The 13,250-nt window shown below is 38.3% G+C and overlaps 1 protein-coding gene across 1 annotated transcript; it reads left to right on the top strand.

Moving 5' to 3' along the window:
• Positions 1–7,613: 7,613 nt before the first annotated feature.
• Positions 7,614–13,042, top strand: LOC138174682 (biogenesis of lysosome-related organelles complex 1 subunit 2-like). Its single transcript, XM_069105017.1, has 2 exons — positions 7,614–7,766; positions 12,740–13,042. The coding sequence occupies exons 1-2, from the start codon at positions 7,614–7,616 to the stop codon at positions 13,040–13,042; spliced, it is 456 nt and encodes a 151-aa protein (XP_068961118.1).
• Positions 13,043–13,250: the final 208 nt, after the last annotated feature.

The following is a 13,250-nucleotide window of genomic DNA, read 5'->3' as shown; positions in this document are numbered from 1 at the left end:
CCTTCTATTTTTTTGTTTGTTTGGATTTGTTTTGTAGTATCTTGATTTCTCATATAGTCTTTAGCTTTCCATTGCTCCAATCTGATTTTGAAGGAGTCATTCTCCTCAGTGAGTTTTTTAAAATTCCTTTTCCATCTGGCAAATTCAGCTTTTAAAGGCATTCTTCTCATCATTGGCTTTTTGGGCCTCTTTTGCCATTTGAGTTATTCTATTTTTTAAGGTGTTATTTTCTTCAGTATTTTTTGGGTCTCCTTTAGAAGGCTGTTGACTTGCTTTTCATGATTTTGTTGCATGATTCTCATTTTTCTTCCCATGTTTTCATCCACTTCTCTTACTTGATTTTAAAAATCCTTTTTGAGCTCCTCCATGATCTGTTATCAATTCATATTTTTCTTAGAAGATTTTTGTGCAGAATATCTGACTTTGTTGTCTTCCTCCCATTCCATGCTTTGATCCTTTTTGTACCCAAAAAAAGGATTCTATGGTCTGTTTGTGCTTCCTCTGCTTGCTCGTATTGGCAGCCAATTATTTGACTTTTGAGCTCTTTGCCATGGTAGAACTCTGCTTCCAGAATGGAGAAAGCTTTGTCCCAAATTGCTGAGGTTTTTGCAGCTGCTGGAACTATTAAGAGAGCACCCTCTTTGCAGCCCCCACAAGCTCTGTCACACACCCCAGGATCACCCCCCCCCAAGACTGTCATCCCAATCCAAGTAGGCTAAAGCAAGAGTGATTACCCTCTGAATAGTAATTTGATCCCCCTACAATCTGCAGGCCAGGTGCGTTGTAAACAAGGAAGCAGCTGTAGCTGCCACTGTGCCTCTACCACCTTTTGCCTCAGGGGAGGGGCCAGACCACCCTCTTCTGTCCCTCTGTTCCAACAGAGTTCCACACTGAATTTTTACTTTCTTTTTGGCATTTATGGGTTGAGCAATCTGGACACTGCAACATCCTCTGGTGATTCATTCTCCTGAAGTCTGCTATGGCCAGTGCTGGTTGGGACTATACTCGGGCCAGAACCGCGTGGCTCATGCAGGACTATGATTGGCTCCCAGTGAGGTGGAATATCCCATTTCTGTGGGCCTGCAGGGCTGCCTTCTGTGGGAAATTTGTTTCTCTCTGGGACTTTGTGGGTTATGCAGCTCTAAAATCTTTTAGAGTCATTTTTTACATGTATTGGAAATGATTGGAGAGGGAGCTCATGCCAAGTTTGTGCTTCTACTCTGCCATCTTGGCTCTGCCCAAACTTTCACTTTCAAGGAGAGTTTAACTTGAAATATACCATTTCTTAAAATAATAGAATTATTTCCACTTTTAATAGTTTTTCATCTTGACCTCTATTTAAGGTAAATTGGGGTGGTGGTGGTGGTGGTGGTAGCAGAAGAGTCAAGATGGTGGAGAGAAGTAAGGAAGTTGCCTAAGCTCACCCCAGTTTTCCTTAGAAACAACACTAAATCAAGGCTCTAAATGGAGTCTGAAGCAACAGATCCTACAAAAAACGCTGGAGTGAAATAATTTTCCAGTTTAAGATAACTTAGGACTTCCAGAAAGGTTTTTCTCACTTGTGTAAAAGAGGAGCACTGCTCAGCACAGATAGTGTCTGAGAAGTCAGCAGAAGGGTCTTAGTCACAGCACAGATCAGCAACAAAGTCCCCTTGGTTCTGTGTCAGTAGGCCAGTGTCACAGCAGACCAGTTGTGAAGCCTCCAGGCCCAACACAGAAGGCAAATTTCCAACCACAGAAACCAAGCAACAACAGGTGTGACTATGCTGGTGTAATGTAATGCCAAGGAAAGGCAACTTCCCAGGTTCAAAATACCAGCATAGGTGCTCTCCATTTTATTCAGTGACCAACCAAGAACAGAGAAGATCAAAACATGACATCATTCCAAATACAGCATTTACTAAAAGTGATTAAATAATCTCCAAGGACTACCCCACCCCAGGACCTTCCAATCATTCAATCAATTACAAAGTCTCTGTTCTAAATACTTCTCCACCCCTAGGCTATACCTTAATTAAGTCCACCACAAAGCCCCTCTTCTCAAATGGAGATTAGTTTCCAAACATAAGGTCAAAAGTTCCCCACCCCTGGATCACAATTGAATCCACCCCAGAGTTACATCAAGTTTAAACACAGCACTTAATACCCAAATGGAGGTCTTTTCTTCATCTTGACAGGAGGCAAGTTCTCAGAAATCTTAGTTCCTGGGGAGTCAAGGCTTAGCAAGGCCATAAGATACATTGCCAATCCCTTCATGAATTTATCCTCTGTCTGTAGAACAGTCCTAGAACCCCTGAACACATTAGCAAAGCCCTCTCCCAGGATTTCTGTAAACATACAACAAGAAAATCCTTCTTCATGGCTTCTGAGCCAACAGAAAGGCTCCCAGACCCCTGCAACAACAGCACTGTCTTTCACCAGTGGACAGTATTCACTCTGTCTGCAGGACAGTCTCCAGACCCCTGCAACAACAGCACTGTCCTTCACCAGTGGACAGTATTCACTCTGTCTGCGGGACAGTCTCCAGACCCCTGCAACAACAGCACTGTCCTTCACCAGTGGACAGTATTCATTCTGTCTGCAGGACAGTCTCCAGACCCCTGCAACAACAGCACTGTCCTTCACCAGTGGACAGTATTCACTCTCTGTGTGCAGGACAGTCTCAGGAGCTCTTAGCCAACAGCCAGGTTCCAGGACTTCTTCAACAAAAGAACTGTCTTTCACCAGTGGACAAATCTGGCAAAACAACATCAAAACAGACAGACAAAGTACCAGCAAAACAGCCATGTCTCCTCAGTCCTTGGCAGCTCAGGGGGCAGGTCTCAAAAGTCCAGGGCAATTCAAAGCGGCCACTAGCAATTCTCTTAGTCTCTCTCTCTCCACGAGGTGCTGCTTCCAAAAAGATCTTCTGCCTCTCTCTTGTCTCTCCAAAAATCTACGTCACCAGCTCCTCCCAGTTCAGGACTTTCTTTTCACATCAACAAGTCCATCCCACAGGTGGGATTAACAAGCTCTGGGTTTTAACACAATCAGTTTGAAAACCAAGCCAATACAGGGAAATCTTTAATTGCCATTACTATCACAGCTGGGCCACCCCAAGGCAGTGAACAAGCCTCCAATACCCGAAGTCCCAGCACACAAAGTCAGTAACCAGGTCACTGACCTCCCCCCCCCACCACCAACAAGAAGTTTAGGAGAGTACCCTTTGTGTACCTGTAGTAGAGCTCAATATTAAATGCCACAAAACAGACAATAATGAGAAAAAAGCAAAAGAGAACTTTAACCCTAGAAAGCTACTAAAGTGAAGGGGAAGAGCAAAACATAAACGCAGAAGAGGACAACAATGTCATAATGCCTACATATGAAATCACAAGCTGGAATTTGAAGTGATATCAAGCCCAAAAAGCCTTATTGGAAGAGCTTAAAAAGAATTTTAGAAGTCAAATAAGAGAGGTACATGAACAAATGGGGAAAAGTGAGATGTATGTAACATTCAACAGTTTGAAACAAGAAGGACAAAAATTTTTACTGAACATAATATTTCTTTAAAAATACAGTTGGCCAAAGGGAAAAAAGTCCCCTGGAGAAAGCAACTCCTTAAAAAGTAAAACTGGGCAAATGGAAAAGGAGATAGAAGCTAATGACTCTATGAGACATCAAGAATCAAACAAAATCAAAGGAATGAAAAAAAAGAAGAAAATGTAAAAGACCTCATGGGAAAATCAAGTGACCTGGAAAATAGATCCAGGAGAGATAATTTAAGAATTATTGGACTACTTGAACACCATGATAAAAAAATAGCCTGGGAAGCAACTTTCAAAAAATTGCAAGAAATACATCTCTGATATCCTAGAAACAGTGGGTAAAATAATCTTTGAAAGATTCCATCAATCTGAAAACACTCACAGAAAAAATTCAAATATTTTGGAGCCACAATAATGATTACAGAAGATTTAGCAACTTCTAAATAAAAGGATTGAAGGGCATAAAATATGATATTAAGGAAGGCAAAGGAGTTGGGATTACAACCAAGAATCAACTACCCAGCAAAATTGAACATAAACTGCCAGGGGAAACAATAGGCATCCAATGAAATAGGGGACTTTCCATCATTCCTCATGAGAAGACCAGAGATCAACAGAATTTGATCTTCAAATTAAAAACTCAAGAGAAGCATAAAAAATCTAAACTGGAAAAAGAAAACAAACAAACAAACAAATATGTTATTCATTAAGGTTAAAGTGTTGAAATCCCTACACAGGAAGATCTTATTAGAACTTTAAAAGGGGTATACATAGTAAGTATAGGTATAAATTGACTTTGATGTGATGATATATAAAAAAATGAAGGGGTGAAAAAGGGATTGTACTGGGAGAAGAGGAAAGGCAAGGCAAAATAGGGGAAATTAAAACACACAAAGAGGTGCAAATGGCCTATAGAGCTATAAGCAGTATTTGAAACTTGCTCTCATCAGACTCTAAGAGGGAAAAACATACACCCTCAGTTAGGTGTAGAAATTTATCTTACCCCATATTGAAGCAGGTTGACGAAAGCAAAAGAAAAGGGTAGGGGGTTGATATGAAGGGAAGATTGAGGGAGGTGGTGGTCAAAAGCAAAACACTAGTGAGGAGGGACAGTGTGAAAGGATAGATGAGTGGTGGAGATAGAACAGAAGCAAACACACAGTCAGTAATATCTGGGAATGGCAATGGGATGAATTCTTCCATAAAAGAAAAGCAGATAGCAGAATGGATTCAAAACCATAATCCTATTACATGTTGTTATAAGAAACACATTTGAAACAGAGATAAATACACAGTAGAGGTGAAAGACTGGAGTAGAATATATTATGCTTCTGCTTGTTAAAAAAAAGTGCAAAGGTAGCAATTTTGATCTTAGACAAAGCAAAAGAAAAATCAACCTCATCAAAAGAGAAAAAGAAGGAAACTACATTTTTTTAGAAGTTTCTATGAACAATGAAGTAGTATCAATACTAAAGAGATATGAACCAACTGTATAGCAACCAAATTTGTAGAGGAGAAATTAAGTGAATTACAGGAAGAAATGGACAACAAAGCTGTACTAGCGGGGACCTCTACCTCCCCTTCTCAGAACTAGATAAATGTAAGCACTAAATAAACAAGAAGGAAAATTAAGGAGGTGAATAGAATTTTGGAAAAGTTAGATATGGTAAATGTCTGGAGAACATTGAATAGGGATGGGAAGTAATGTACCTTTTCCCCAGTGGTTGATAGAATGTACATGTAAATTGACCATGTATTAGGGCATAAAGACATCACAATCCAGTGCAGAAAGGCAGAAATATTAAATGTATCCTTTTCAGATCAGGAAGCAATAAAAATTATGTGTAACAGAGGTCCATGGAAAGATAGAATAAAAATCAATTGAAACCTAAATAATCTAATTCAAAAGAATAAGTGGCTCAAATAACAAATCATAGAATCAATCAATAATTTCGTCAAAGAGAACACAATAACAAGACAACATACCAAAATGCTGCAAATCAGTTAAGCATTTTGTAGGGTTATATCTCTAACTTACTTGGATAAAATGGAGAAAAACAAAATCAATAAATTGGGCATGCAAGTAAAAAATCTAGAAAAAGAACAAATTTAAAATCACCAATTAAAAACCAAATTAGAAATTTTGAAAATCAAAGGAGAGATAAAGAGAAGTGAGAGAAAACTGTTGGAATAAAAATTATAACTAAAAGTTGGTTTTATGAAAAAAATGTCAATAGATAAACCTTTGGCTAAAATGATTCAAAAAAAAAAAGAAAGAAGAAAAGGAAATTACTAATATAAAAAAATAAAAAGGGTAAAGTCACCACTAACGAATAGGAAATCAAACAGTGTTTAGCAGTTATTTTGCCCACCTGTATGCCAACAAATCTGACAATCTAAGTAAAATAAATGAGTATTTATAAAAATATAAATTGCCCAGTCTAAATAAAGAGGAAATAAAATACTTAATCTTATGTCAGAAAAACAAAACAAAACAAAACAAACAAGCCATTCTTTTTTTATGACACACATTTGGTGATGGAACCTAAAACACATATAGCCAGAGAAAGAAAAGTATAGAAAAAATCCCATAATGAACATTGATGCAAAAGCATTAAATAAAACATTAGCAAAGAGATTACAGCAGTTTAACACTTAATCAGGTAAAATTTGTACCAGGAATGCAGGGATGGTTCCATACTTAAAAAATTATCAGCGTAGGGGTGGCCAGGTGGTGCCAGCCCCAGAGTTGGGAGACCTGGGATCGAATCTGGGATGAGATACTTAGCATCACACCCAGAAATAACTATCTGTGTAACCTTGAGCAAGTTACTTAACCGCAATTACTTTAAAAAAATTATCAGTGTAATTGACCATGTAAATTAAAAAAGAAACAGAAACTATATGATTTTCTTAATAGATGCAGAAAAAGCTTTTGACAAAATAACACGCCCATTCCTATTTAAAAAAATATTAGAGAAGATACGAATAAATGGAGTTTTCCTTAATTTGATAAGTAGTATCTACCTAAAACCATCAGTAAGCATTATCAGTAATGGGGATATTCAAGAAGCATTCCTTATAAGATGAACGTGAAGTAAGAATATCTATTACCACCTCTTTAATTTTGTATTTAATATTGCACTAGAATTGTGACCTTTAGCAATAACAGAAGAAAAAAATAGAAGGAATTGGAATTGGCAATCAGGAAACAAAACTATCACTCTTTGCAGATAATATAATGGTATAATTAGAGAGTCCCAGAAAATAAAAAAAAAACTACTTCAAATAATTAACAACTTTAGCAAAGTTGCAGGATATAAAATAAATCAGCAGCATTTTTCTATATTACTAAAAAAGCCCAGCAGCAACAGATAGAAAAAACATTTCAATTAAATAAATAAAATATATCTCCCACTTGCTCCAATTCATGAAAAAGGTGACTCTGAACAAACGTTGCAGCTACAGAACTCAAAAAATGACACAGAGAAGCTAACCTCATGCTGAGGTCAGGTTGGAAAGCCAACAGGAAGGGGCTAGCACATCACTCTGGGAGCCAGGCCCAGCCCCATGTGAGCCAAAGGTTTTAGCCTCAGGGAGGCCACAACCAGCTGAGGCTAGAGGGGCTTCAGATCACCAGTAGCTGTGTCAGTTTCCAGAATTATCAATCCTTAGATGCTAAGGACAAAATAAGAGGTCAGTGCAGTGTGGTCTTTGGGACCTGGGAATTTGGGAGTGTGGTCAGCTTTGCCCCCCGGGTGAGAAGAGGCTGAGGCAAGGAGGCCATGCAGCTTCATGCTCCATACATTGCTGCTTCAGAGCTCCTGGCCTGCAGATTGTAGTGGGACCAAGAAACCATTCTGAAGGGTAATCGCTCTTACTTTAAACTGCTTGGATCAAGATTATGGTCTAGTGTAGAGGTCCTAGGGTGCATGACCAGTGAAAGAGAGTGGGGAGGCTTCAGAGGAGTTACCCAAATAATAGCTCCAGCAGCTGAGAGAACTCCAGCAATTGGGACAAAGCTCACACCTCTGATAGCAGAGTTCTACTGTGGCAAAAAGCTCAAATGTCAAGTAATTTAGTGGCAACATGACCAAACGAGGGAAGCAAAGCAAGCACAGTAATCCAACTTTGAACTCCTTTTGGGGGGACAAAAAGAATCAGGGTATTGGACAAGAGGTAAAGAGCAAAGACAGAACTCCTGCACCACAAGCTTCCAAGAAAAGAATAAGCTGTTTAAAGGTAACTGAGGAGCTTAAAAAGAATATTGAAAAACAAATAAGAGAAGTGGAGGAAAAATTAGTATGAGAAATGAGAATGATGCAAGAAAATTATAAAATGAGAGTCACAAACTTACTGGAGAAAATAACACCTTGAAAATAGACTCACTCAAATGGCAAAAGAAGCTCAAAGAGCCAATGAGGAGAAGAATGCCTTAAAAGCCAAATTTGCCAGAAGGAAAAAGAATCTCAAAAGCTCACTGAAGAGAATCATTCCTTCAGAATTAGAATGGAACAAAGGGAAGCTAGTGACTTTATGAGAAATCAAAACACTATAAAACAGATCCAAACAAATGAAAAATAGAAGAAAATGTGAAATATCCCAGTGAAAAACCACTGACCTTGAAAATAGATCGAGGAGAGATCTTTTAAAAACTAATGGATTACCTGAAAGGCATGATAAAAAAAAAAGAACCTAGAAATCATCCTTCAAGAAATTCTGAAGGAAAATTGCCCTGATGTTTTAGAACCAGAGGCAAAAATAGAGGTTGAAAGAATCCATTGATCATCTCCTGAAAGAGATCCCTAAAAGAAAAGTCCTTGGAATATTATAGCCAATTTGCATACTTCCTGGATCAAAGAGAAAATATTACAAACAACCAAGAAGAAACAATTTGAATACTGTGGAAACACAATCAGGATAACACAGGATCTGGCAGCTTCTACACTGAGGGATCAAAGGGCTTCGTATATGATATTCCAGAGGTCAAAGGAGGTGCGATTAAAATCAAGAATCACCTACCCATCAAACTGAGTATCATGTTTCAGGGGAAAATATGGTCATTCGATGGAATAGAGGACTTCCAAGCATTCTTGATGAAAATAACAGAGTTGAATAGAATATTTGACATTCAAATACAAGAAACATGAGAAGGTAAACTGGGAAAAGAAATAATGAGGAACTTATCAAAGTTGAGCTACTTACATTCATACATGGAAAAATGGTAAGTGAAAGTTATGAAGCTTTCCTCAGTATGAGAATAGTTGAAGGGAATAGAAATGCATATATATATATATATATATACACATATATATACACACACATGTATGTATACATACATATATGTCTATATAGGAGGGTATATAGGCATATGAATACATATGTGAGTATGTGTATATACATATACAGGTATACATAGATGGAGATTACAGGGCCAGTTGAATAGGAAGGGATGATACATCAAAAGTGAAATTAAGAGGTGAGAGAGGAATATAATCAGAGGAGACAGGGAGAGATAGAATGGGGTAAATTATCTCATATAGAAGAGGCAAGGGAAAACTTCCAATGGAGGGGAAGAACAGGAAGGCAAAAGGGAATGAGTCAAACTTACTCTCAATGAATTTGTCTTAGGGAGGCAATGACATACACACTAAATAGGGTATCTCACTCTAAAGAAAAGTAGGAGGGAAGGGGTTGAGAGGGGGGATGATGAAAGGGAGGGCAGGCTGGGGAGGAAGGGAAGGTGGAAGCATCCACTTTTGAAAAGAGACAGGATCAAAGTAGAGAATAGAAGAAGTGGGGGGTGGGATGTGTTGGAGGGAAATATCTTTCATAATATATCCACTATAACAATGTTTTGCATACCTACACATGTACAACCTATTTTGAATTGTTTATTTTACTAGTAAGGGTGGTTAAAAGGGGAGGTAGGGAAAGAATTTGCAATTTAAAGGTTTAAAATTAAATGTTTAAAAATATATTTTTATTATTATTTTACATGCAACTGGGAAATAAGATATATGGGCACAGGGGCATAGAGATCCACCATGCCTTACTGGAAAGTCAGACGAGGGATAGGGGAACATACAAGAATGAGCAGATTGGGGGAGGGCCTGTTCAGTGGGATTGCTGTTTTGGGGTGGTGGGTAGGGGAAAATGGCGAGAAAATTTGTAACTTAAAATCTTGAGGAAATGAATGGTGTAAACTAAAAAAATAAAAAGAAACTACAAAAATAAAATAAAACAAAATATTTGGGAATCTACATGCTAACACAAACCTAAGAATTATATGAACACAATCACAAAACACTTTCAATACAAATAATGTCAGATCTAAAAACTGGAAAAAATATCAATTTCTCATGAATAGTCCAAACTAATATAATAAAAATGACAACTGTACCCAAATTAAATTATTAATTTAGTGCCATGCCCATCTAACTACCAAATTTTATGGAGTTAGAAAAAATATAACAGTAAAATACATCTGGAAGGAAAAAAGGGTAAAAAATACCAAAGAAATTAATGAAAAAAAGTGTGAAGAAATGTGGCCTAGCTATAACAAATATAAATTATTATTATACATCAGAATTATTTGGTACTGGCTAAGAAATAGCATAGTGGATGAGTGGAAGAGGTTAGATACACAAAATGCAGTAGTCAATGATTATAGGAATTTACTGTTTGACAATCCCAAAGACTCAACCTTCTCGGATAAGAACACACTATTTGCTAAAAACCACTGGGAAAACTGTTAAATAGCATAATGATTTCTAAATGTATCTAAAATATGTAGAATATTGAACCAGATGTATAAGAATACAAGTCATTCCCCAATTGATGAATGGCAAAGGGTGTTAACAAGAGCATTTCAGATGAAGAAATTAAAGCTATCTCTAGTTAAAAATGTTCTAAATCATATATAGAAGTGCAAATAAAAACAACTCTGAGGAAACATCTTATATCTATGTTTAACTAATACAACAACAAAAGGAAAATGACACATGTTGGAAATGCAGGAAAATTGGAACATTAATACACTGTTGCATGGGGTTGTGAACTGATCCAACCATTCTAGAGAGCAGTTTGGAACTGTGCCCAAAGGACTAAAAACCTATACATATACTGGTAACAAGGAATGCCAGACTTAGTTGTTCTGTGGAGATATGGTGGGGTGCAAGAAGAAACCAGTACAGGACTGATGAGTGCAGAAGCAGTGGGACAGGGTACTCTGGCTGGGGGTACCTATAGGAAGTTAGTAATCTTGATTCTAGTTCCAGGACAGAGGAGAGAGCTAAAAGAGGATCAGAGGTAGATGCATCATCTCCCTTAGCACAGGATTAGAGGCGAGTATAAAAAAACTAAGCAACTGGAAATTAAAAAAAATGCACAGGGAAAGGAGAAAAAAAATCTAACAGAGAGTTACTGAGGGAAAAGAGAAGATCAGGGTTTGTCTTCAGAGAAGAGTACTGAAGCAAAGAAACATTGCTTCCCCCTACAGAGTAATATCCAATGGTCATATGCTCAAAAACAAAACCTCACAGAAAAAAATTTAAAAGACTTTAAAAATTAAATGAGAGAGATTAAAGAAAAACTAAAAAAAGAGAACAATTCAAGAAAAAACAGGAAAATTATAAAAAGAAAGTCAATCAATTAGAAAAGGATGTCCAGAATATTAAGAAAGAAAACAAGTATTTAAAAATCATAATTGGGTAAGGCCAAACTAGTTAAATTATAAGAGATCAGGAAATAAGGCAATGGAGCCAAGATGGTGCAGTAAAAGGAGCGACTTGCTTGACATCTCCTCCAAACCCTTCCAAATACCTGTAAAAATGACTTTAAACAAATTCTAGAGCTACAGAACCCACAAAATAACAGAGTGAAGCAAATCTCCAGTCCTAGACAGCCTGGAAGCTCAATAGGAAGGGTCTATTGCACCAGGCTAGGAATGGAGCACAGCCCAGCATGGACTATGCTGGCACAGACGGGGCTGGAGCAGGCCTCAGGGGACTGTGTCATTTTTCAGTTTTCTCAAACCACAAATGCTAAAGGCAAAGTAGGTCAGTGGGAAAATGTCTAGGACCTGGGTGAGAGAGGAGCATTGTTGAGTTCCACCCTGGGGTGGTAGAGGAGGTAGTGGTGGCCACGGTGGCAGCAGCAGCATCAGCAGTAGCAACAGTAGTCACTGCTTCCAGAGCTCTGGGCCCATAGATGGTGGGGGATCGAGAAGTTGATCCGAAGGGGATTGCAGGGATCTCTTTGCTGACACTGAAGCAGGATTCTCTTGCCTTGCCCTGCTTGGATCTGGGTAGTGATCCTGGAATGAAGAGGAACTCTGGTGTGACAGAGCTGGTGGAGGCAGTGGAGAAGGAATCCTCCGGATAGTTCCAGAAAAGAATACTTGTGGTCACTCACAGACCAGAGCTCAGGCCAGGAAAGGAGTAAACACCTCTCCTTTGATCATACCACTTTGGAAGAACTGAAAATTTATGGACCCCGAGATATATCTCTGAAAAGAGCTGTACAAAACCCCTGAAACTTGGGACAGTACACGCCCCATGCCCACCCCCCACATACTGGAAGCAGAATGTGACAAAGAGCTAAAAAGTCAAATAATTGCCTGGTAAAAAAACCTCAGATTATAGAAAAACCTCAGGCAAAGAAAATCAAAACATACAACTAGAAGAAGACAATAAACTCTAAGCTCTTATATCCAAAGCCCCCAAAAGATCAAGAAATAACAAAACGAGATATTTTTAAAAATGAAAAAAAGAAGAGAATGTGAAGCGTGCCATAAGAAAACCAACTGATCTGGAGAAGAGATCAAGAAGAGAAAATATAAGAAAAATTGGACTACCTGAAAGCTATGATAAAAAAAAGAATCTTGATACAATAGTACAAGAAATAAAGAAAATTGTCCTGAAGCATTAAAGCAAGAGGAGTAAGTAGAAATAGACAAAAAAACCCTCTGATCACCACCTTTCTTATGTGTATTTATTTCAGTAATAATAAAAAAAAGTTTCACCCTTTTCTTCCCTTCCTTATTCCCTTCCTTCTCCCCTTCCATTCCCAATCCCTTCTCTCCCCCTTCCCCTTCCTCCTCCCCATCCCCATCCCCATCCTTCCCTCCATTTTTTCTCCTTCTTCCCTTCCCCATGGAGACAGCTAAGGAGGCCACAGTGCCCTCTCAGGTGGACATCATGGGGCTGTGCTAGGACACAGTTTCCAAAATGGCCATGTACCTGATGGCCAAGCTGACAGCCACCAGTGAAGATTATGAACTTTTGGAAAATATGAACAAAATGACTAGCTTGAAGTATCTAGAAATGAAAGATATTTCAGTAAACTTAAGTAGAAGCCTAAAGGACTTAAACCAGAAATATTCAGCACTTCAGCCTTACCTGGATCAGATCACTTTAATTCGGGAGCAAATAGCTGCTTTTGAGCAGGCAGCTTACAAGTTGGATGCATATTTAAAGAAACTAGAAGCAAAGTACAAGAAGTTAGAGAGGCAATGAAAGAATTCTTTAGCACAAAGACTTTAACTACAGGAACATTTTATAAGAGCTGAAATTTGTGACATGGAACTTATCACTAGGCTTCATTTCCTAAAATGACGTGATGCTACTGATCCAAGGAGAATCCACCCCCCACCACTGGTTGGATATGTAGCTCTGGCCACCCCCCGTGTTTTCCTCAACTTGTGCTCCTCGAACCTCATTTTAT

Source organism: Petaurus breviceps, unplaced genomic scaffold, assembly GCF_028583685.1.
Source record: "Petaurus breviceps papuanus isolate PSGF00001 unplaced genomic scaffold, PetGlider_PUasm1.0 76, whole genome shotgun sequence".
NCBI lineage: Eukaryota > Metazoa > Chordata > Mammalia > Diprotodontia > Petauridae > Petaurus > Petaurus breviceps.
This window is presented reverse-complemented; position numbering and strand designations above follow the sequence as displayed.

Coding starts and splice junctions, on each gene's coding strand:
- LOC138174682 (XM_069105017.1), top strand. CDS start 7,614: ATGACCAAACGAGGGAAGCAAAGCAAGCACAGTAATCCAACTTTGAAC. Junction 7,767..12,739: donor AAAGAATAAGCTGTTTAAAG/GTAACTGAGGAG, acceptor GGGCTGTGCTAG/GACACAGTTTCCAAAATGGC.